The sequence below is a fragment of the Euprymna scolopes genome, chromosome 7, assembly GCF_053919585.1.
Source record: "Euprymna scolopes isolate OS-2025 chromosome 7, ASM5391958v1, whole genome shotgun sequence".
NCBI lineage: Eukaryota > Metazoa > Mollusca > Cephalopoda > Sepiida > Sepiolidae > Euprymna > Euprymna scolopes.
Window position 1 is genome coordinate 135,632,465 of NC_136488.1, and position 26,637 is coordinate 135,659,101.

The 26,637-nt window shown below is 33.1% G+C and overlaps 1 protein-coding gene across 2 annotated transcripts in view; it reads right to left on the minus strand.

Annotated features, from left to right (window-relative positions):
* The window catches only part of LOC145279984 (ankyrin repeat and fibronectin type-III domain-containing protein 1-like), a 529,276-nt gene that overhangs the window by 343,771 nt on the left and 158,868 nt on the right, over window positions 1-26,637 (minus strand). Inside the window, exon 1 of one of the 2 annotated variants that reach the window (XM_080131580.1) lies at window positions 4,135-4,331. The exons of the other annotated variant lie outside the window; for it this stretch is intronic. Within the exon in view, the coding sequence (XP_079987706.1) occupies window positions 4,135-4,250 (116 nt within the window). The 5' untranslated portion in view covers window positions 4,251-4,331. Of the gene's footprint in view, window positions 1-4,134; window positions 4,332-26,637 lie in introns of those variants that run through there. 2 annotated transcript variants of the gene reach the window in all.

Consider the following 26,637-nt stretch of genomic DNA (forward strand, 5'->3'; position numbering starts at 1 on the left):
TATATATATATATATATATATATATATATATATATATATATATACAATCCGAATTTATTACAGTTATAATTGAGAATGAGTGCCCATTTATATATATTTATATATACATAAGAATTTTTACCTTTTTTAATCAGGAACAAGTCAAATAAATTTCGGATATCTATGGACTTCCAGATAATAAAAATTATGTATATATATACCGACATAATCTCTCTCTATGTGTGTGTGTGGGTGTGTGGGTGGGTGTATGTATGCATGTGTGTATGTGTGTGCATATATACATATGCGTGCATGTGCGTATATATACATATTTGTGGATATATATATATATATATATATATATATATATATATATATATATGAGAAGATCGTCAAACACTTTTTGTGCGGGTATATATATATATATATATATATATATATATATAACTACTTAATTTACTCACATAAAATTAATATACGAAAGTATAGATTTATGCGTAAACTTCAAAAAGTATTTACTTCAAAAGTGCTCAATACGTAGGTAGAGCTAGTTAGTAATTTATAAAATATATATGACGATTAAGCTACACTGAGTATTCCGCGTTTCATCCACTCTAGGACTCTTCAGGCTTATGCGCTTAAGCCTGGAGAGTCCTTGAGTGGATGAAACGCGGAATACTTAGTGTAGCTTAATCGCCATATATATTTTATAAATTACTATATATATATATATATATATATATATATATATATGTGTGTGTGTGTGTGTGTGTGTGTGTGAATATGTATAAATGAAAAATCAATTCGAAAAATATATAAATGTTTATATCTTCTCTGTATTTATTTCTTATGTGTTGACGTGTAGGAATACAAAAAAGTATTTTGGAAAAAAAAAGCAACTATGTTTCTTTCAAAAGCACATGATCTTCAGTCTCTTTCAGTGTGAATGATGGAAACATGAGTGTAGGGCAGACAAGGTTTGCATCTGGAGGGGCACGGGTATAGCCAATAAGGTTAAGATCTATTTGAATATGATCCTTCCAACATTTTTGACTTGGAATCGCCAGCAAATATATATATATATATATATATATATATATATATATATATATATATATATATATATATATATATATATATATATATATTTTTTTTTTTTTATTACATTTTCACCCCAAACAAGGCAAATTGCCACTTTGGTGTAGGGGGCTACTATCAGGGGCAACAACTACTGGGGTACTATGTAGGGATTTGGGCAGCAAGGTGTCGGTTCACGTTACACTTGAACTTCTGCACGTCAGTACTGTTGGGGAAGCAGGGACCTGGAATGGAATTCCAGAGTCTTGCGGTTCTGGGGAAGAAACTATTGGAGTAAAAAGATCTTTTACATCTAGGGACCTCTACAGTGTGGGGGTGGGATCTAGTAGCCTGTCGGGTTTGTCGAGGGTGCTCGCGTCGTGGGGGCACAAGTGATTGCAGTTCGTCAGAGCATTCTCCACTAAAATACTTGTAGAAAAGGCAGAGGGATGCAACATTTCGTCGATGGGACAGAGGCTGAAGCTTAGATGCCAGTTCAGGGCCTATCAGGTTTGCGACTCTCTTTTGAACCTTGTCTATATATATATAGGAAATTTATTACTGTGAGCCCAGAATGAGTTTACATATTGTTTCAGCCAGAGGAAGATCCTCAAAGAGAGGAAATATCCAACTAGCATCGTCAGAATTCATAGATGGTCCATCTATGAATTCTGACGATGCTAGTTGGATATTTCCTCTCTTTGAGGATCTTCCTCTAACTGAAAGAATATGTATAGTCATTCTGGACTCACAGTAATAAATTTCCTATATACTGCTCTGGCTACACATTGAGCACTCTAGTCCGGTCTTTTCACCACTGGAATATATATATATATATATATATATATATATATATATATATATATATATATATATATATATATATATATTAATAAAAACAAAAGGATGTAGTCTTTACCTGATATACGCAATGGTAAACTTCAAACTAATACCAATAACAGTATTTATATATAGAAAATTTAATCTCAACCAAATTAAAAAAGCTCAATACGCAATAGGGGGTTCTTTCTCTTATATATATATATATATATATATATATATATATATATATATAATGAACGTGTCTGTGTCTCTGTGTGTGTCTGTCTGTCTGTGTACATTTTCCTTCGCTATAATTCTGTTAATTTTTAGTCTACAGACTCGAAATTTGATATACAGGGTACTGAGATTTGGGAAAATCTGTGATCGGTTTTCGGCCAGAAATTTGGCTGTTAAGCGGTCAAAGTTCAACGATTTGACCTTTGAGAACTCCACCAAACTTCTCCGACAATTTTGGGTCTAAACACTTGTAATTTTAGATATAGGTTTCTTGGACATGGATCTAACTAAATAAATCGATTTGAGCCCAAAACAATAAATATTAAGGCTTCATAATAGGGGTCAACTTTAAAACAATTGACCTTTTTTTTTTTTTTGCTCAGCATACACCGCCAAACACCCGAGCATCGTCGGGCTGAAATGTTAGTATATGTATAAATGAGAATGGTAACACAAATTTTTATTATATATATATATATATATATATATATATATATATATATATATATATATATATATATATATATAGATATATATAGATATATATATGTACACACTATATATATATATATATATATATATATATATATATATATATATAATTTATCGTAACAATACAGAATGTTATCATGTGATATAATATATGTATAGATTTTCCGTATTTGCTTCAACAGTGCTCAATGCATGAGTAGAGTTAGTAATACACGAAAATCATTTTCCTACGAAACACGGAAAACGGAAGACTGTGTTGTTTAACTGCTGTGAATATATTTTTAGCACTTATTATATATATATATATATATATATATATATATATATATATATATATATATATATACACACATATAATTCTGTGGAAATATTCTTTATTCACTTCTATTTCCTTTTTATATATACCAATCCTTATTTGTCTGAAATATTAGCATGCCCAGTTTCGCGACTATGTAAATTTGTTTATATTAATAAAAACATATCTTGTTCTTCTTTTATTGAGTACTCTTAATAACTCGTTGAATTTATCAGTCATCACTCTTAGATACCTTTAACCTGGCATATATACGGGATCGGTGCTCGCAAATGATCTCAACACACACACACGCACACACACACACACACACACACACACACACACACACATATGTATGTATGCGTGTGTGTTACAGAAGATCAGAAACAGAAACGGTACGGTCGGTTATGATCTTCTGTAAGACAAATATATAAAAATATATATATTATTGGTATTATATTTATATTTTCTTTATAATTGAGCACTTTGTTGAAGCGTGTAGGTGTGTGTTAACACGCATACAAATATATATATATATATATATATATATATATATATATATGTATATATAGTCATCCATATACAGTACTGTTTCGTTGTATCACAACTCATGAGTGCGGCTAGACTAGCACCTATCGCACCTATCTCCAGTCGGAGATTGAACCTACAAAGATCACATTGATAGTCGGCAGTTCCCGCAAATGATCTCAACACACACACACACACACACACACACACACACACACACACACACACACACACACACACACACACACACACACACACACACACATACATACACACACACACACATATATATACGCACACACACACACACACACACGCACACACACGCGTGCGCGCACAAACGCGCGCGCATTATTGAATTCCATGGTTTATCCGTACACAATGCGAATTTGTAAACTTTCCAATATCATATTTGCGGAAAATGAATGAATGTGCCGAGAATCTTCGTTTTAAAATATCTGTGTATAATAATCTCACTAAATAAATACTAAACGTTAGGAAAATTGTTTATTATATTTTCTAATTGAAAGAAAAGCAAAGAAATTGAACAATGCAACAATGTACAAACTCCCTAGGAAACTTGCAAAAAATTGCCAACCCAACCACGAAAGGGTTTAAGAGAATGAACAATGGCAGAGTCGCGACAAATAAAGTTGGTAAGGGGTGGAATGGGGGGGGGAATGGTTGAAGTTTGGATTTCTTACCGTTTTTTGCGTTTGATATTCAGTCCATTCAAAATCGACGCGTACTGTGATTTCTTCATTTCGTATTGGGATTTTTTCCACTTAAGGTACAGTTGCTTCCACAGATAACTCATCATAGATGTGTGCGTATATGTAGATGTAGATATATAGATATAGATATAGATATAGATTTGTGTATGTATAAACAATAACGACAACAAAAATAAAAAGGTCTTATCTTAACACTTTACTGCAGTTTCACGGTAAGTCCGATCGTCGGAAAGCGAATTAATAATATCCTTTACGTCTTTATACATTTGAACACAAATTCACACCGAGCTTGAACGTGAATTCTGAATGCTCTGTCGGAAAATATACTGAGCCCTTTGTATGTGTGCAATCTCTGTCTGTTTGCTGGATTCGACTCTGTTCCGATTTCGAAAAGTTGTTTCTCATTTTGACATATATATATATATATATATATATATATATATATATATATATATATATATATATATATGTGTGTGTGTGTGTGTGTGTGTGTGTGTGTGTGTGTGTGTGTGTGTAAATCTATTTTAGTTAAAGCCAAGGTTTAGGTTGTAACTCAACAGTGTATTCCTAGATCTCTTTATATATATATGTGTGTGTGTGTGTGTGTGTGTGTGTGTGTGTGTGTGTGCGCGCGCGTGTGTGAGAGATCAGTTCTGGCTTGTCATTAGCTCTTAAATTTGGTATATATCCTGTCCAATAGTGCTCGATATTATTGGTGGAGCTGGTCCGTAAATGGGTTGTTTGACTTCCTTGCAATAAACACAACTTGTAGGATATTGATAGAAATTTAGACGAGCGCTTTAGTCCAAGATCTAGTCATGTTTTATATTTATTATTATTTATTTATTTACTGTGAGCAGTTGTTGCAACGCGTCATATCCACAAAACATGGGAAGGGGTTGCTGAGGCAGCGAAGAGATTCTTAGACTGGACTGGCTCTCGTAAATGCGGCTTTCCAACGCGCGAGCCTGTTTGAATGATCCAGTTGTTGTTGTTGTTGTTGTTGTTGTTGTTGTTGTCGTCAAGTTCTCTCCAAGCATTAGAATGTCTAATTCTTCTCTATAAACCGCGTGCACAACTCCCAAGCCCCAGACCCCCAACTCCAATTGCTACTTGCTGGATAAGGGCTGATAACAGTAATAGCAGTAGCGGTAGTCGTGTCGGTGACTATTTTCGATGCAATCCGCAAATTCTGGTGGATCAATTTTTTTTTTATGGAGACGGGAGGGGGGGGCAGAGACAAGACAGTCAGCGTAGTGTTACGTATCTGGAACCCGGTATCTGCTTCGTTACGGATCACACTCCCAGCAGCAGCAGCAGCAGCAGCAGCAGCAGCAGCAGCAGATGCGGCAGGAGTAGCAGTAACGACCGGGGTAGCAGTATTAGTAAAAGAATCGGTATTGTCATCGCGTACGTAACAGGAATCTCGGCGTGGTGGGGGGGAAGCATTCTCGGCAATTATAAGAGTCATGCCACCTTTCTTTGCCCCCACATCAACTTGCAGAACGCCGGGGCATCAAAGAAGTAAATTATCATCGAAAACACTGCTTTTCGTCGAGAGGGGTTAGAGTTAGGGTTACAGCTGGAGGTGGAAATAAGGAGAAAAAGAAAAATGAGCAGACAGGGGAAGAATTTTTCATCAATGTTATGGAATGTTTTGAGAAGCAACAAAGAGGCAGGGAACCATTGATTTTGTTTTCTTTAGAAAAAGAAACAAACGCAAAAGAAAAACAAAAGTTCGTTTAAAAACATGTTGAGCTGAAAAAATATGAAGATCAATTGTTTTTTTCTATTATCATTTTGTTGTTAATCGAAGTTAAATTTTTTATTATTATTATTATTATTACTTCCAAATGCAACACCCTTTTTATTGTTTACTTTTTTTTTTTCCGGCGTTAACTTTAAAATAACAAAGTTTATGAATAATAGATATTTTACAAACAGGTGACAAATAATAATTAAAAAAAAAAAATAAATAAAATAAAACAAAACAATAACAATAACAACAACAACAAAATATTAAAACAAACCCTAACCCTAACCCTAACCCAAATTCCCTCACGCTAGCTTGTCATTCTTTTACAATTCCAAGTTCCATAAAATCTTTAACAACAATACTTTATCGACAAAATTTCAGTATATGTATTTATTTGCTTCTCCATTGAGCAAATTTGGCATGAAGCCGTTTTCTAATATGAAGAGGAGGGAGGGGGATGGAGACCAGCTCTCCCGAGAGGAGGGATGGTCGATCTGGTAGTGCTACCTTTTGCTATATAGGGTTGCCCGAGGGCGATGGTCTTTTAGTACAGCATCTGCCTGAACAGATACTACCATTTTTGTTTATTTGCTTCCCCACTGAGCAAATTAGGCACAAGTCCGTTTTTTAATGTGGAGCGTGAAGGAAAATGGGGACCAGCTCCCCGGGGAGTAGGGAAACTGGATAGTGACAATTGGTGTGAAGGGTTTCTCCTATATTGACGAATAACTGATTACTCAAGAGCAATGGTCTTATATGTGGTGTTGCCCCCACATATAGTCATTGATTGCAGTATCTGTCGGAACACGAGTGAGATTTGATCTTGGCCAAAAGGCCAAACGGGGAACGGAGCAGATATTACACTTTGATCTTTGATGCCCGGGCCAAGAAGGCCGGATGTTAACAATTGAGAAATCGTAAAGAAACAATTAATAACAAGCAAAAAATTTAAAGCAAACACAGTAGATATAAATTCACTGCCAACCTGTATAGTTTTAATGTATTGAAACCGTTTATAAGTTTTTTTTTGTTTTTTTTTTAGAATTTTATTTTCTATAATCAACTAGCCTGGGTGCCCGGCGTTGCCCGGGTGTTTGGATGTGTGTGTTAAGCAAAAAAAAAAAAAAAAAGAAGTGGTAGTAGGTAGGCAGCCTCGAACCCGTGACGCAAAGGCGGAAAAGAAAATGAAAGGAAATCTGACGTCTTACCGCTACTCCATGACGCGACCGGGAGTTCAGAACGTTAAAATTAGGCAACGCCAATCCAACCGATACGATGACTTGCAAAAATGGCTCGCAAAAATCGACCCCTCCTTGTAGATAACTGCCCAGTTGAGGGTGAAGGAATTAACGTTTTTGGCCAATCTTTCGATATTTGTCGTCCGAGACGTCGAGCTTCAAACTAATACCGATCTCATGAAAATCCGTAGCTTCTGTCGAAAGTTTTAGGCATGCATACATACATACATACATACATACATTTAAACAGACAGGTGAGACTTATATTATAGATTAACTCATAGACACACGAAAAACAACATGGTGGCCGAAATAATAGTTTTATCTCGCTAAACTTAAGCGATTAATTGTTATATTACGAAGGTTTTCGTTTGGAAAGGGGTCTTGCAACTCGAACTTAGTAGTAAGTAACTAGTTTTAGTATCTTTTCTGCATGAATTTAACCGATGTAAGTCCTTATGCGGTTAGCCATTAAGTGTTAGTGTGACCATGAGCCACGCGAATATAAAAAATGAATTCCGAAAAGAAAAATACCTTTTCAGCACATTAAATATATACAGCTCGGTAGATAATTAAATTCTACTGCGTTTAGTATAAGTTATTTGCATTTTTCGTTTTGTTCAAGATTTCTCAAATGTTAACTATACTGCAATTTTACCACTTTAACCTTTCTATATGGTATTTTGCTTTTTCCTTTTTTAGTTAGTACGTTGCGCTTTGAAAAATGCCAGATACAATTTTTGAAGGCCAAAATGCTTTTAAAAAAGGCCAAATTCGCGAAATTTAGCTTTAAAAACGACATATCTGGCAACCCTGAATAAAATATGATTGTGACCTACAGATGGTGTAGCCTCATTTGCGAACATCATCATAATAATATATTGATCGTTGTTGTAAGGTATGAGAAAAGAAGTCATAGTAATTCCGATGTGAAGCGGTTCTTTACCAAAGAAATAAGTCAGCGAAACGTTACTTAAAAAAGGGAACATTCAAAATAAAGTGGGTTAAAAAAAAAAGAACATTGTCGGCCAAGATGTGATGGACTGAAGGAGCAAATTAAACATTGTCTCTTACAATATGATTTCATTATTGCTATTGAACTATGTAGCACGATATTACTTTCTGAGTATTTATTAGTACTTACAACTTCCGGTAGCCAGCTCGAACAGAAAGTAAGCCCCATTTGAGAGCTGTTTACGCTCTCTTTTTCTCCCTTAACGAAGAGATATATTCTCGAAAAATTTTGGAAACGCACACATCTATTATCTAGTACACACACTGTTAGTAAATAAATATGTATAATCGAAAATGATTGAGAATTCTTTCAAAAATGTCAGTATTCTTTGCTACATAGACTTTTCCCACAAACTGAAGTGCCATAGTCCTCAAACACACAGCACTTTCGTAGTACTTATAAATTTATCTCATTTGGGTGAGTTCTATATTTAAAATGTAATGGACACTATTTCCATGGAAATTTTAATAAACTTATATTTGCTGCGTGTTATTGGTCTATATGTCTAAAAAAAAATAACTTTTTTGCGCTATCAAAAAAAATATCAGCTTATCAAAGAAAAACCCCAAAACACATATAATTGCTGATTAAATATATTTCTCATTCTGTGGAATTTTCCATGGGTCCTGCTAATTATTATTATTATTATTATCATTATTATTATTATTATTATTATTATTATTATTATTAATAATAATAATAATAATAATAATAATAATAATAATAATAATAATTACTGGTTAATGTTAAATTCTACCAGGTAATAAACATTTTAGATCACACCTAACTTTAAGGATTCTTATTGTCCTTAAATTTAGATTCAGCATTAGGATATTTCTGTAGTTTACAAACTGTGTTGTAATGACGTTATTATTTAGAAAGCCAATCTTAACACGTGGAGCAGGAAGCTTTGTTAACTATTTTGTACTTTCACCTAACAATTTAATAAACAAAAGATACGGTCAAAATTGAATTTAACTTGCCAATCCCACCTAAAAATATCACGATCCAAGCAGTACCTTTATCTCTAAAACAATATAAAACAATGTAAAACAATATAAAACAATATAAAATCAGACTGAAACTCATTTTTTAAAAATTATTATTTTATTATTTTTTCATCCTTCTTTTTAAGGTGCAAACATTTTTCTATTATGCCATTCTTTCCAATATAATCTTTGTTATGTGCTAACAAAGGGTTTCTTTTTTGTTAGTCTTAAAAAAGAATTATGAATAACAGACATTTTTTGCAAACAGGTGACAAATAATTCAACAAACTCTGAACAGACAGAGACATTCCACCACTTCATGTTTCATAGTTCTGCAATTCCAAATCTCAAAGACTCTTTGACAATAACAACTTTTCTACATACCAGCTGGAGTACCAGTTTACATTGGGTTCAAACAGATTATCTGTATTTCTCTCTCTCTCTCTCTCTCTCTCTCTCTCTCTCTCTCTCTCTCTCTCTCTCTCTCTCTCTCTCTCTGTATAAATATTAAATATCTATAGACGCTAGTGTTTCATCTTTTCGGGAATTATAAGTGCAGGGTGTCACGATTAACGCCAGTCAAGAGATTCGAACCCCGGCAACAGAAGTCATGTCTGGCTTCATTAGCAAAGACCTGAAACATTCGGTTACCGTCAACCGCGAGAGATACAGTTGAAATTAAACATTTATTCTTATTAAATACTTTTAACGTGTGTATATATATGTGTGTGTGTGTGTGTGTGTGTGTGTGTGTGCGTGCGCGCGCGCACACACACACATATATATATTTGTATATATCTATGTCGCAGAATATATATATATATGTATATATCTATGCAGAATATATATATATGTATATATCTATGTCGCAGAATAGATTTCGTGATCTTGTTAAATTTACTTATATATATTATTAATAGTTTATTTTTTACTTTTATTATTTATATACTAGTATAAATAGTAACCGTATTATTCTACATTTTCTTGTTGGTATTATCAACTGAGGAGCCATGTATTTTACATCTGTCCTATTTTTAAATCACCGAAACAACTACATGGTAGACAGCTGAGGATCTCCGTTTTCTAAAAAATGTTAGTTAAGGTTTTTCTTTTTTCATCCTTATATAGTTAAATTCTCCTTTATAATTGAAGACTTTCGCGAAATCGGCTTATGCAAATGCTGAGTCTATTTCTATTTAACAATTTTAGTTAAATTCTTTTTATTCTTATATAATTGAATTTTCTTTTGTAATTATAAACTTTTTAGAAGTTGGATTATGTAGGTGCTAAGTCTGCGATAGGCTAAATAAATAATTTTTTTCCGTGAATTTAAACTGCATTTCTATTTTTTTTTTTTTTTACATTTTTTCCTGCAAGCTCCTTTAGACTATATATATATATATATATATATATATATATATATATATATATATATATATATATATATATATATATATATATATATACTAGCATGGGTGCTCTTGGAGGTGTATGTTGAGCAAAAAAAAAAACAAAAAAAAAACAAGCGGTCAATTTTTAAAAACTTTGACCCCTATTATGAGCCTTTAAAATTTATTGTTTTGGGCTCAAATCAAGTTATTAAGTTAGATCCATGTCTAAGGAACCTATATCTAAAATTTCAAGTGTTTAGACCCCAAATTGTAGGAGGAGTTTGGTAGAGTTTTCAAAGGTCAAATCGTTGAACTTTGACCTCTTAACAGCGAAATTTCTGGCTGAAAACCGATCACATAGATTTTCCCAAATCTCAGTACCCTGTAGATCAAATTTCGAGTCTGTAGACTAAAAATTGACAGAGTTATTGCGTAGGGAAATGTACACACACAGACATACATACAGATACACAGACAGACAGATGCACAGACACGTTCACTTTTATAGATATACTAGAATGGGTGCCCGGCGTTGCCCTGGTCTGAGGTGTATGCTGAGAAAATAAAAATAAAAAATGGTCAATTTTTTTAAACTTTGACCCCTATTATGAGCCCTTAACATTTATTGTTTAGGACTCTAATCAAGTTATTAAGTTAGATCCATGTCCGAGGAACCTATATCTAAAATTTCGAGTTTTTAGACCCAAAATAGTTGAAGGAATTTGGTACAGTTCTCAAAAATCAAATCGTTGACGCCTTACCAGCAAAATTTTTAGCCGCAACCTTATCACATAGATTTCCCCAAAACTCAGTACTCTGTATATCAAATTTCGAGTCTGTACATTTAAAATTGACAGAGTTATTGCATAGGGAAATGTACACAGACAGATACACAGACACACAGACACGTCCACTTCTTTTATACTAGCATTTCAACCCGGTGTTGTCCGGGTGTTTGGCGGTGTATGCTGAGCAAAAAAAAAAAAAAAAATTGGTTAATTTTTTAAACTTTGTCCTCTATTATGACCCCTTAAAATTTATTGTTTTTAAATCAAGTTATTAAGCTAGATCCATGTCCAAGGAACCTATATCTAAAATTTCAAGTGTTTAGACCCCAAATTGTTGGAGAAGTTTGGTAGAGTTCTCAAAAGTCAAATCGTTAAACTTTGACCCCTTAACAGCCGAATTTCTGGCCGACAACTGATCACATAGATTTTCCCAAATCTCAGTACCTTGTATATCAAATTTCGAGTCTGTAGACTAAAAATTAACAGAGTTATTGCGTAGGGAAATGTACACAGACAGAGAGACACGTTCACTTTTACATATATATATATATATATATATATATATATATATATATATATATAAAGTTTAAACACAGAAACTACACACATTCTTTAAAAACTATGATATACACCCTATATACCTTTTTACATTACACTTTATATAATACGCTCCTCCCTTATCTTAGAATTCAGTATAGATCTTCCAAAGAACATCAATAATTTTATTTATTCATTTCGTTCCTTGCTAGACGTTACATCCTCATTATTATACCTAGCATCTTCTATACACTTCGAAATACCTTGTTATAAAGAGTCTCCTTTATCCCCATTTATATGTATGTATACTCTTATTAAACAAATGAATCATTCTATATATACCAATATATAGTTCTTGTGATTTCATCTTCTACTTTTATTGTCTTATATATATATATATATATATATATATATATATATATATGTGTGTGTGTGTGTGTGTGTGGGTGGGTGGGTGTGTATATATATATATATATATATATATATATATATATATATATATATATATAACAGAATGCGAACACACGTATGACAACAGCAGCAGTAACTGTATGCGAATGAAAGAGCCGTGTGCGAGGTGACGTACAGCGAGGAAGAAAGAAAGAAAAAGATTATGAAAAAGAAAGACGTATCCGAGAAGGACAGAGATAGATGTGTTACACATGTGGCCCGAGAGCGACAGAGAAAGACGTGTTCTAAACATGGTCGGACAAAGACAGAGTACAACATATTCGACATGGCAGAATCTTCTTAAGCGCATTAGAATATAAAGAGGACTTTTAAACCAGAGACAAGGCGATATTCTGGAAGTACCTGTAAATATATGTCTGTTGTTTCCACTGAAAAAAATCGAGTCGACTAATGTCCTTGTCTTTGTTACTTTGCGACGAACTCTACATGTAAACGTGTACTACGGTACATATACGTGAGTCGTTCCTAAAGTAATGCCTCCTATTTTTCAAGTCAAAAACTGAAATGTTAAAGAGCTACGAAGATGGGAGCGATACCATTAAAACTGGTGACTTTTTGTGCTCCAGATTTTATTTTCACCAGCCTCTTTTTATGGCTCGGTCGGTCGTAAAAGTCCAGAGCACGCTTTGCCACTCACATCTTTGCCATTACTCTGAAATCGACGAACTCATCTCCTAACTGTGCTTACATCAATTGTCTCGGCTTTGTAAATGTTCAACAGGCGCCGATCAATGTTGATCAGTTCAATTTTTTTTCTGCATGGAGAAATTCAATGACACATCTCTACTTCTGATGCGCGTCCATTGTATGCGTTGCTTTCTGATATTTATTAGTACTTACAACTTCCGGTAGCCAGCTCAAACAGAAAGTAAGCCCCATTTGAGAGCTGTTTACGCTCTCTTTTTCTCCCTTAACGAAGAGATATATTCTCGAAAAATTTTGGAAACGCACACATCTACTATCTAGTACACACACTGTTAGTAAATAAATATGTATAATCGAAAATGATTGAGAATTCTTTCAAAAATGTCAGTATTCTTTGCTACATAGACTTTTCCCACAAACTGAAGTGCCATAGTCCTCAAACACACAGCACTTTCGTAGTATTTATTAATTTATCTCATTTGGGTGAGTTCTATATTCAAAATGTAATGGACACTATTTCCATAGAAATTTTAATAAACTTATATTTGCTGCGTGTTATTGGTCTATATGCCTAAAAAAAAACAAACTTTTTTGCGCTATCAAAAAAAATATCAGCTTATCAAAGAAAAACCCCAAAACACATATAATTGCTGATTAAATATATTTCTCATTCTGTCGAATTTTCCATGGGTCCTGCTAATTATTATTATTAATAATAATAATAATAATAATAATAATAATAATAATAATAATAATAATAATAATAATAATAATAATAATTACTAGTTAATGTTAAATTCTACCAGGTAATAAACATTTTAAATCACACCTAACTTTAAGGATTCTTATTGTCCTTAAATTTAGATTCAGCATTAGGATATTTCTGTAGTTTACAAACTGTGTTGTAATGACGTTATTATTTAGAAAGCCAATCTTAACACGTTGAGCAGGAAACTTTGGTAACTATTTTGTACTTTCACCTAACAATTTAATAAACAAAAGATACGGTCAAAATTGAATTTAACTTGCCAATCCCACCTAAAAATATCACGATCCAAGCAGTACCTTTATCTCTAAAACAATATAAAACAATATAAAACAATATAAAACAATATAAAATCAGACTGAAACTGATTTTTTTTTATTATTATTATTTTATTATTTTCTTATCCTTCTTTTTAAGGTGCAAACATTTTTCTATTATGCCATTCTTTCCGATATAATCTTTGTTATGTTCTAACAAAGGGTTTCTTTTTGGTTATTCTTAAAAACGAATTATGAATAACAGACATTTTTTGCAAACAGGTGACAAATAATTCAACAAACTCTGAACAGACAGAGACATTCCACCACTTCATGTTTCATAGTTCTGCAATTCCAAATCTCAAAGACTCTTTGACAATAACAACTTTTCTACATACCAGCTGGAGTACCAGTTTACATTGGGTTCAAACAGATTATCTGTATTACTCCCCCCCTCTCTCTCTCTCTCTCTCTATCTATCTATCTATCTATCTATCTATCTATCTCTCTCAATAAATAAACAATACAAAATGCAATTTTATATGAGGAATGTGTCCCATTTTAACAAACTGAGCCACAGCAACGCGTGGCCGCGTACAGCTTCTCTCTCTCTCTCTCTCTCTCTCTCTCTCTCTCTCTCTCTCTCTCTCTCTCTCTCTCTCTCTAGTGGATAATTACATTTTAAAAATAATATATATATACCGCTCCCCATGTGGGGGTACCAAATTGGTTAAAAGGGAATATTATTCCCGACTCGCATTTAGGTAAAAATGCACTTTCGTAAATGATTGAATTCATTCAAAACATATCGCTAAAACCAAAACAAAACAACATCTAAGTAAATCGCGATATATTCAGACAGTCGGCGAGATGGTCCAGGGGTAAGGGTTTAGGCTCATTACCGTTTTCAAATCTCGCTAGATACAGCCACTCTGATGAGTCGTAGACGACGAAACACGTGTCAGTGGATAAGTACATTTTAAAAATAATATATATATATATAATTATTATTACTTACTATAATAAATATTATATAGCTAGTGTTTCATCCTTTCGGGAATTATAAGTGCAGGGTGTCACGATTAACGCCAGTCGAGAGATTCGAACCCCGGCAACAGAAGTTATGTCTGGCTTCATTAGCAAAGACCTGAACCATTCGGTTACCGTCAACCGCGAGAGATACAGTTGAAATTAAACATTTATTCTTATTAAATGCTTTTAACGTGTGTATATATATATATATGTATATATATATATATATATATATATATATATATATATACGTGTGTGTGTATGTGTGTGTATGCGCGCGCACACACACACACATATATATACATATATATATATATTTGTATATATCTATGTTGCAGAATATATATATATATATATATGTATATATCTATGCAGAATATATGTATATATATATATGTATATATCTATGTCGCAGAATAGATTTCGTGATCTTGTTAAATTTACTTATATATATTATTAATAGTTTATTTTTTACTTTTATTTTTTTTATATACTAGTATGAATAGTAACTGTATTATTCTACATTTTCTTATTGGTATTATCAACTGAGGAGCCATGTATTTTACATCTGCCCTATTTTTAAATCACCGAAACAGCTACATGGTAGACAGCTGAGGATCTCCGTTTTCTAAAAAATGTTAGTTAAGAGTTTCTTTTTTCATCCTTATATAGTTAAATTCTCTTTTATAATTGAAGACTTTTGCAAAATCGGCTTATGCAAGTGCTAAGTCTATTTCTATTTAACAATTTTAGTTAAGTTCTTTTTATTCTTATATGATTGAATTTTCTTTTGTAATTATAAACTTTTTAGAAGTTGGATTATGTAGGTGCTAAGTCTGCGATAGGCTAAATAAATAATTTTTTTCCGTGAATTTAAACTGCATTTCTATTTTTTTTTTTTTTTACATTTTTTCCTGCAAGCTCCTTTAGACTATATATATATATATATATATATATATATATATATATATATATATATATATATATATATATATATATATATATACTAGCATGGGTGCTCGGCGTTGCCCGGGTATTTGGAGGTGTATGCTGAGCAAAAAAAAAAAAAAAAAAAAAATGGTTAATTTTTTAAACTTTGACCTCTATTATGACCCCTTAAAATTTATTGTTTTTAAATAAAGTTATTATGTTAGATCCATGTCCAAGGAATCTATATCTAAAATTTAAAGTGTTTAGACCCCAAATTGTCGGAGGAATTTGGTAGAGTTCTCAAAGATCAAATCGTTGAACTTTGACCTCTTAACAGCCAAATTTCTGGTTGAAAACCGATCACATAGATTTTCCCAAATCTCAGTACCCTGTATATCAAATTTCGAGTTTGTAGACTAAAAATTGAGAGAGTTATGGCGTAGGGAAATGTACACAGACACACAGACAGACAGATACACAGACAGACAGATGCACAGACACGTTCACTTTTATAGATATACTAGAATGGGTGCCCGGCGTTGCCCTGGTCTGAGGTGTATGCTGAGCAAAATAAAAATAAAAAATGGTCAATTTTTTTAACTTTGACCCCTATTATGAGCCCTTAACATTTATTGTTTAGGACTCTAATCAAGTTATAAAGTTAGATCCATGTCCGAGGAACGTATATCTAAAATTTCGAGTTTTCAGACCCAAAATAGTTGAAGGAATTTGGTACAGTTCTCAAAAATCAACTCGTTGAACTTTGACGCCTTACCAGCAAAATTTTTAGCCGCAACCTTATCACATAGATTTCCTCAAAACTCAGTACCCTGTATATCAAATTTCGAGTCTGTACATTTAAAATTGACAGAGTTATTGCATAGGGAAATGTACACAGACAGATACACAGACACACAGACACACAGACACGTCTTTTATACTAGCATTTCAACCCGGTGTTGTCCGGGTATTTGGCGGTGTATGCTGAGCAAAAAAAAAAAAAAAAAAAAATTGGTTAATTTTTTAAACTTTGACCTCTATTATGACCCCTTAAAATTTATTGTTTTTAAATCAAGTTATTATGTTAGATCCATGTCCAAGGAATCTATATCTAAAATTTAAAGTGTTTAGACCCCAAATTGTCGGAGAAGTTTGGTAGAGTTCTCAAAAGTCAAATCGTTAAACTTTGACCCCTTAACAGCCAAATTTCTGGCCGACAACTGATCACATAGATTTTTCCAAATCTCAGTACTTTGTATATCAAATTTCGAGTCTGTAGACTAAAAATTGACAGAGTCATTGCGTAGGGAAATGTACACAGACAGACAGACAGACAGACAGACACGTTCACTTTTATATATATATATATATAGTTTAAACACAGAAACTACACACATTCTTTAAAAACTATGATATACACCCTATATACCTTTTTACATTACACTTTATATAATACGCTCCTCCCTTATCTTAGAATTCAATATAGATCTTCCAAAGAACATCAATGATTTTATTTATTCATTTCGTTCCTTGCTAGTTACATCCTCATTATCATACCTAGCATCTTCTATACACTTCGAAATACCTTGTTATAAAGAGTCTCCTTTATCCCCATTTAAATGTATGTACACTCTTATTAAACGAATGAATCATTCTATATATATACCAATATATAGTTCTTGTGACTTCATTTTCTACTTTTATTGTCTTATATATATATATATATATATATATATATATATATATATATATATATATATATATCTGGGTGGTTATTTTTTGTGTATATCCGTTAGAAGTGTTGAGTGAAATTTGAAGAATAAAACATGTATAAATACATTTGAAGCCAAAACTGCAACACGAATTTTTTTTTTTATAAAATAAACAGATGTTTATTTTTAAAGAAATATATTTCGGAGTAAGACTCCTTTATCAATCATTTTTTTTTCTTCTCTTCTTCCACGACATGATGTAGTGGGAGAGGAGTCTTACTCCGAAATATATTTCTTTAAAAATAAACATCTGTTTATTTTATATAAAAAAAAAAAATTCGTGTTGCAGTTTTGGCTTCAAATGTATTTATACATGTTTTGTTTTTCAAATTTCACTCAACACTTCTAACGGATATACACAAAAAATAACCACCCAGATTTTCAAAATGCGCGACCACGCGTCACCTATCCGGCTTCACAAAAACCCCGCAGTTAACAACATCACGTGGACTCTTATCGAACTATCTCCCGACTTTTAATTTGACTTTTAATTGAAATATTCTAGTATTCACGTTAATTTAAAGAAAAAAAAAACGGACTTTCTTTTTGCCGGCACTACATATTAGTTCGGTGTAAAAGTTTTTCTGATTTAAAGTTCCATCTTTAACTGTGTTTTTGAAAATATTAATCGATAGCAGTAACGACATTTGCTCTTTATAAATTGATTTCATCTATCCTCGAGCTTATAAATTTTTTTTTAGGTTTTGATGTGAAATATGAATCTAACTCACATTCAATATCCTCTCATGATGTTAACATGAGGTCATCTAAATGGTTTTGCAATCCCCAAATCAAGTGATAATCCAAGGGAGCAAGATTATGAGAACATGCAGGATGAGGCAAAATTTCTCAACCAAATTCTCCTAGAGGATCTTTGGTCAGAAGTGCTGCGTGAAGACGAGCATTATCATGATGGAAGATGATTCTTTTTCTGTTGATGAAATTATTATTATTTTTTTACGGGTTATTTAATGCCGAATCCAAAGATTCAGAAGAAAATTTTTTTAATAGATTATACTTGTTTTCAAGTCGGTTTCTATTTAACCTATAGTTAGGACCCTAACAGGTTCTACCACTCCGGGTCAGAATGGACCTGGGAGCAATGGTAATTAAAGGGTAGCTTCACACTCCCCAAAGCCTTCAAGCTGGGGCCTCACCACTGGATATAGTTTAAGGTTATATCCAGGACCTCTGTTGACTAAAGACGGCCGTTTTCGAGACAATATTAGTGAGATTATTATTGAAAAAATATGAACGATGCTTTAATAGTCTGAAAGAAAAAAGTAATAATAGTGTCCGACCAAGATCACAGTGTAGTATCTGTTCTGATGTTACACTTCACCTTTTCTCTCCTCTGTCAGTGGAGGAGAAATCCTTCATGGCTGATACAATTAAAAATTTTTGTTCCTATCTAAAGTGCCCCTTTTTGGAGAGCTCCACATTGAAAACCTATCTTCTGTCTAAGTCTGCCTTCGTGGGGAGGCAAGTAAATAGAAACAATATGCATAAAATGAATTACAATAGTCTAAAATGCCTCTTCTACAAACTATCGAGCTACCTAAATGAGAACTTCGTTATTTGTTTATATGTAATCACTTCCCCAAGTAGTTAAATTGTATATCTTCTATAATATAAAGCTGAATGTGTGTGTGTGTGTGTGTGTGTGTGTGTGTGTGTGTGTGTGTGTGTGTGTGTGTGTGTGTGTGTGTGGTCACGAATAGGCTCTTATATGGTTGACTATTTTAGAAAACTGATTACATATAATGATAGAAGATGTATCGAGACACAGGAATGGGTATGCTTGATCTGACAGAACGGTGCTTCATTAAAATTGTGGGGTCTGCGTTTGCGCCTTGTCCACAAAGTATGGAAATAAAAAAAATTAAAAATTAAAAAAAAAAAACGTTTACAAGTGTTTTTGATATAGATGTACATAAGAATACTTTGATAAGTATGTTTTAACTTAAATAGGGATGGTATAATAGAATTCTGGGGTTTGCGTTCGCGCCTGGCCTCCATAGAATGGAAATAGGCACAAACTTTAATAAAGACTTTTCATATCTATCTGCGTAAGTATACTTTGATAATTATGTTTCAGTTTGAAGAAATATGGTATGATAAAATTATGGGGTGTTTGTTCGCACCTGACCTACATAGAATGGAAATATGTCACAAAGTTTAACAAGGTTTGTTAATATAGATCCACAGAATATTGTGATAAGTGTTTCGGTGTGAACAGGTATGGTATAATAAATTATGGGGTTTATCTATTTTATTTTTACTTTCATCATATTTTGCTTTGGTTTTGATACCCCCAAATTCAACCCAAATTTAGAATCCTTCCTTTTCATAACCTATCATACTTTCATAAGTCAGAGTCCATTTTCTGTAGGCTGTTTTTGAACCCAGTCAACAACGGGTACTTTTGCTAGTAAACATATAAGCTCATATAACTAAGCTTATATATATATATATATATATATATATATATATATATATATATATATATATATATATATATATATATATATATATATATATATATTACTAACAAAAGTACCCGTCGTTGACTGGGTTCAAAATAAGCCTACAGAAAATAGACTCTGATTTATGAAAGTATGATAGGTTATGAAAAGGATGGGTTGTAAAGAGATAGCTTCAAATTTGGGGGTATCAAAACCAAATTTTAATGAATCATCATTATGCCAGATCAAACATACTTTGTGGACCAGATGATATTTTGGAATTAATTATGAATAAGTATAGCATTGAACAACGTACGCAAGTTGTAAAATTGTTTTACCAAAATCAGGGGTCAATTATTTTGACTCAAAGTGCTCATCCTTCCCCAGACTTGACTAGCCTCGATTTTACTTGTGGGGATATCTTAAAGAAAGTGTATATATTAACAAGAGTCTATATTAACAACCCCACAAATCCTGCAAGAATTAAAGGAAAACATCAGCGACGAAATAAGGGAGTTAAATCGCAATCCAGAGATTCTGCAATCTGTCATAAATAATGTTTTGGAAAGAGCACAAATATGCGAAGCTGAAAATGGACAACATTTAAAAGACATTATTTTTCATAAATAAAGATTGTTTGAATTTTCCAGTTCAAAAATAAAACTTCACAATCTGTTGTTCAGATTATGTTGCAACTATAGAAAGATATCATCAAAATAAAGAATATATGACGTTTTGGACAAGCTATATATATATATATATATATATATATATATATATATATATATATATATATATATATATACATACATATACATACATATATATTACTCTTATGGGGACTTGATTTATTTTACCTATATATAATGGTCTTGTTTATCAATTCAAAAAGTCTCTAATAACTGACGTTTTTGAAAAGCTATATATATATATATATATATATATATATATATATATATATATATATATATACATACATATATATATATATATATATATATATATATATATATATATATATATATATATATATATATATTACTCTTATGGGGACTTGATTTATTTTACCTATATATAATGGTCTTGTTTATCAATTCAAAAAGTCTCCAATAACTGAAACGCGAAAGATTTGTATAGCTTAATTGCCATATATTTTTATAATTTACTACCTAGCTCGACTCATATATTGAGCACTGTTGAATAAATACTAAGAATCAATACCTGAAGCATTTTGTGAGGACGCATGTAATAATTTATCAATTCAGAAAAGCTTTTTTTCTTTTTTCTGATATCTAAGAAAAAAGAAATAGAACACTTTTTCAAAAAATCCACAAAGTTCGAGAAAGTTCTAGAACTTTGGAGAAAAATCAATAAGATTCTAGAATGTTCCATTACTGATTGGTGCTTTCTATGAAAATAAGTTTTCGCGCTAGCTCGGAAGTTGGCGTGTGGACTTAATGAGTTTGATTACAGCTCCGTCGTTAATCGGAGATTATAAATAAAGAAAGACTCTATTAAAGAACTCAGAATCTACAGGTCCTGGATATGACCTTAAACTATATCCAGTGGTGAGGCTCCAGCTTGTGGGCTTTGGGGAGTGTGGAGCCACCCTTTAATTACCATTGCTCCCAGGTTCACTCTGACCCGGAGTGGTAGTACCTGTTAAGGTCCCAATTATGGGTTAAATAGAAACCGACGTGAAAACAACAAATATATTCTATTAAAAAAATATTTCTTCAAAATCTTTGGATTCAACATTAAATAACCCGAAAAGGGTTGATATGCCGTAAAACAAAAACAACCAACCAACCAACCAACCAATCAGAATCGACAAAAATGTTAATTGTCTTGTGGGCTTAGTGAGTTTAATTCCAATATTAATTAATACTAATAATTTTATTTTATTTTTCTTTTGTATTTTAACCCTGAAGTAAAGTTTATTCTGTCCATACAGTTGTTCCTATTTCACTTTTGTAGTTTAATAGGTTAAACTATAGCACACAACTGGTTGCACAGAGACAACCTTACTTTAGGATACCAATAAATAGGGAGCAAAAATAAAATTACTATTTTAAAAACGTACTCTAAGCACGCCTGTTTTAAGATAAACTGAACTATTAATTCAACACAAAGACACATAATCATATACAAAACAACAATAGAATAAAAAGTAGATGTCAGTGAAACCTTTATCCTAGTGAGGCCTAGTGAATTTGGGCAAGAAAAGATACCTCTGATAATTTTTGAAATTTGGTATATAAGGTATTCAGACATGTAGACAATTTTTAACCGGTTTTCATCCGGAAAAAAGCTGCTGGTACTTAGGGGGGTCATTAGATTTTTATGTTTTTCAATTGTTTCACGACTGCGTATACGCGGTCATGAAACATGACAGCTTCCTTATGTTAAGAATAAGTAGGCTTGAAAACACTTTTTAAAGATCATGTCAAGTTGGCCTAATGGTTATCGTACTTGACTCACTTTCTTTAGGTTTTGTTTTCGATCTCATCTCGAGTATTTTTTTTACTTACTAGAAAGAAAAAAAAACATAATACTCGCATGCACATGTCTCAGATTCTTTCCGTTTTTTAAGCATTATTTTTTATAAGGAATTTAACGTTACGTTTAATATCTATGGTATTTCTGTTTATAATAAATAAGAATTCTGCGCTAATTAAAATATAATATTTATGCGTATTTTACGACCGGGTAACGCCGGACGGCCTGCTAGGACATCTATAAAAGTGAGAATGTGTGTGGTGTGTGAGCACAATTCTCAACCTATATACTCAACGAATTTTTAAAGACTTAAAATTTGGTATGTAGGTAATTCAGACACGTGGAAAACATTTTAATTGGTTTGTATCACGAAAAATGTGATGCTAAGAGATCAAAACTTAAAAATTGGTACGTGGGGGGAATATGGTTTTTATTTGTTTGTTAACTGTTTCGGAAATACGCATATGTGAATCATTCACATGACAGATTAGTTATGTTAACAATAAGTATGCTTAAAAAAATTTTGAAAGACGTGTCAAGTTGCCCTAATGGTTATCGTACTTCACTCACTGTCTGTTTTCGATCTCAGCTCGAGTTTTTTTTTTAGTTGCAAGAAGAGAACTGTTTAAAAACATAATAACCGCAAGTATGTATCTCAGTTTCTTTTCGTTTTTTTGTTTTTTTTACTTCATTTTTATTAAAGAATTTAACGTTTAATATAGTGCGATACTAGAGCTACAAATATTTTTCTTTAAAGATATCACGTTAATAGAGGACGGCACACAAGTATTTACTAATTTTTTAGAAAGTTTGTCTTTTATTGATAACACCTTGCGTACAATTGGTTCCCATCTCCGGTGTTGGCATAAGAGTATATAATCGTTGATTAAATTATAATTTGAACAGAAGTTTTGGAAAATTGTTTTTTCTTTGCGCTGATGAAGCCATGAAGTTGTGCAAATCATAATTAATGAACTGTAACATACTTATATGCCAACACCGGAGAGAGAGAGAGAGAGAGAGAGAGAGAGAGAGAGAGAGAGAGAGAGAGAGAGAGAGAGGGGGGAACACTTGTACGCAAGGTGTTACCAGTAAAAGTTAAACTTTCTGAAAATGTGTAAATACGTGTGTATCTGTTCTTTTTAACGTGATCTCTTTAAAGAAAAAGTATTTAAAGAAAAACATATATTTAAATATATACAAGAGTCGTTCCAAAAGTAACATCTTCTATTTTTTCAACTTAAGTAAAAGAGTCACGAAGACAGAAGTGGTGCCATTAAAATGAGCGATCTTTTTTTTGCTCCAGAATATATTTTTCTACATAGTCACCAAAATGCTCAATATAATTTTGCCAACGATGAGCAAGAGCTTTTTTTCCTCGGTTGTAAAAAGTCTACATATATCGAGAAGGTTTATTTATTTATTTATTTATTTATTTTTCACAGCTGCGATTACGGCTTTGTTATCAGGGAAATGCTGCCCACGTAATGCGTCCTTACTAGGTCCAAACAAGTGAAAGTCTGGCGGTGCCAGGTCGGGACTATTCGGTGGGTGAGGCAACACAATGCAGCCGAACTTTGTCACACATTCCTTAGTCTTCTAAACTTGTGTGTAGTCTGGCGTTGTCGTGTTGTAAATGGAACGTTTCCTTTTTCTCTGGCCTTACACGGGCAATCTGGGCCTTTAGCTTTGTCAATGTTTTACCGTAACTGTCAGAGTTGACATTCAACCCTGGTTCTAAGAAATTCAGAAGGATGACGTCCTTTCTGTCCCCGAAGACGGCGCACATCGCTTTGCTTGCAGATGTCTGCGTCTTGAATTGCTTCTTTGCTGGAAAGCGTGACTGGTGTCAGTCCATCGATTGTTATTTGGACCCCAGCTCGTAGTGGTGACACCACGTCTCGTCATCAGTGATGATATGGTCCAAGGATTCGTCACCTTCAGCTTCGTAGAAATTCAACAAGTCCTGACAGACATCGCATTGGTGATCCTTTTGGCCCTGCATGAGAAATCGTGGAACTTACTTAGCACACATTTTGTTGTATCCTAGGGATGATAACATCGTTTCCAGTGCACTGACACACACATTAAACTTTACACGCGTTTCATTAACCAATATCCGCCAATCGGCGTGGTTGAGTTGGTCAGGGCGTGCAGTGGTTCTACAGCTTCGTCCAGAGCGCTCTTTTCCGCTCACATCCCTGTCGCCACTCTGAAATCGACGAACCCATCTTCTAAATGTACTGTCATCAACTGCATCGGTTTCATAAACGTTCAACAAGCACCGATGAATGTTGATCGGTTCATTTTTTTTTCTTTATGACACAAGTTCACGACAGGGGATGCTTTCTTAGAGTCTCACACGCTCAATATCTGCAACAGAGAGGTGATTACTATGGCCTATTAGTTCTAAATCGACCAGAAACCGCCTTGATGTATCAGCATTTTTACTACCAATATACACCTCGCAGTACAAAACCCTTTTCCTGAAAACATCTTGCAATGAACTTAGGTTTCTTCCTGGTGATGCGGATACTGTTATCATTGGACTTATTCCTGGTACTCGTAGTGCTCTACCCCTTTTCCTCGTCAAATACAGGTTGTACTCTGATTCGTCTAAGTACATTAATTGGGTGTCTGGTCGTGTGTGGGTTATGCGTCCTAACTCTCAGGCATATTCAAACCTCAGCCTCTTTTTCAGCTCCGATTACTATTCAATTGGTATGATTCTTTTTTAGCGTAAGATTCTGTTAGTTTTGGTAACAGTAAATTGTACTCACGTGGATATTCTCAAACCAGGAGAGTAAATGACTTCTAATCTCTGTTAATATTATTGTATTCTCCTCTTCCACTAGGCGTACAATTTCCCTTCCTATTTCGTACGTGATCACTAGGCCTGTGACAACAGAATATTCTTTTCATTGTTTTGACTCTTGAGTTTATATCCGTTAATATTTTATGTTTTATATAGACTGATGTGGTCCTCGGTTGATTAACTCTGCCTAACTGCGTCGGATATATACTCGGGAGTCAAAAGAATGAAAATAATATGCTGTTGTCACAGCCCTAGTGATCACAGTTTTCCTACCATACCTTTGCATTGTCTCTTATCCCTGTTGCTGGGCCCGATATATTAATGACTTCAGTGCTAGAAGTAGCTGCGTTTGGTGTGTGGTATTTTCTTGCGCGTCATTTCCGCTTGTGCAGCGGCAAATTATCCCGCTTGCAACGGACTCTTGGCTTTCCTCAAGCATCTGGTTATGTGACCATAAGAGTCTCGTGCGTTATGCAATCCGAGCAATTGTTCATGCTCGCGGGGGTGAACCTTGCGATAAGTCTGATACTGTTGGACATTCAGTGTTGACCTTGGACTAAGTTCCGATGCGCCAGGTAAGTCTAATGTAAGGCAGCCAGAATCCGTAGCAATATGCTTGTTACTTTGCCTCTTTGGCAGTTGGTTAATATCAGATACGTTGACCATTTTTAGATTATTTTGAATATTTTTCGGTTCTAAATTTTTAGAATAAATATTGTATTTCACATTTGGCAAAATACACAAACTAATAATACGTATTACACGTTCACTTTTAAAAGTTCAGTCCATTTTTCGATGGAACAACTGTAAAATATTATATGCAAATATTTTTTTTTATTTTGCAAATAAGATTAAAATAATTATTCATATTCACAGTCTAATTTCTTCGTTTTTTTTTATTTCCTGCGAACCGTTTTGCAATATCGTACGAATAATTTTGCAATATCGTACGAAAGTTTTGCAATATCGTACGAATATTTTTGCAAACATATATATATATATATACTTCATTTACTCACATAAATTAATATACGAAAGTATAAACTTATGCGTAAACTTTAAATATTTATTTCAACAGTGCTCAATACGTAGATAGAGCTAGTTAGT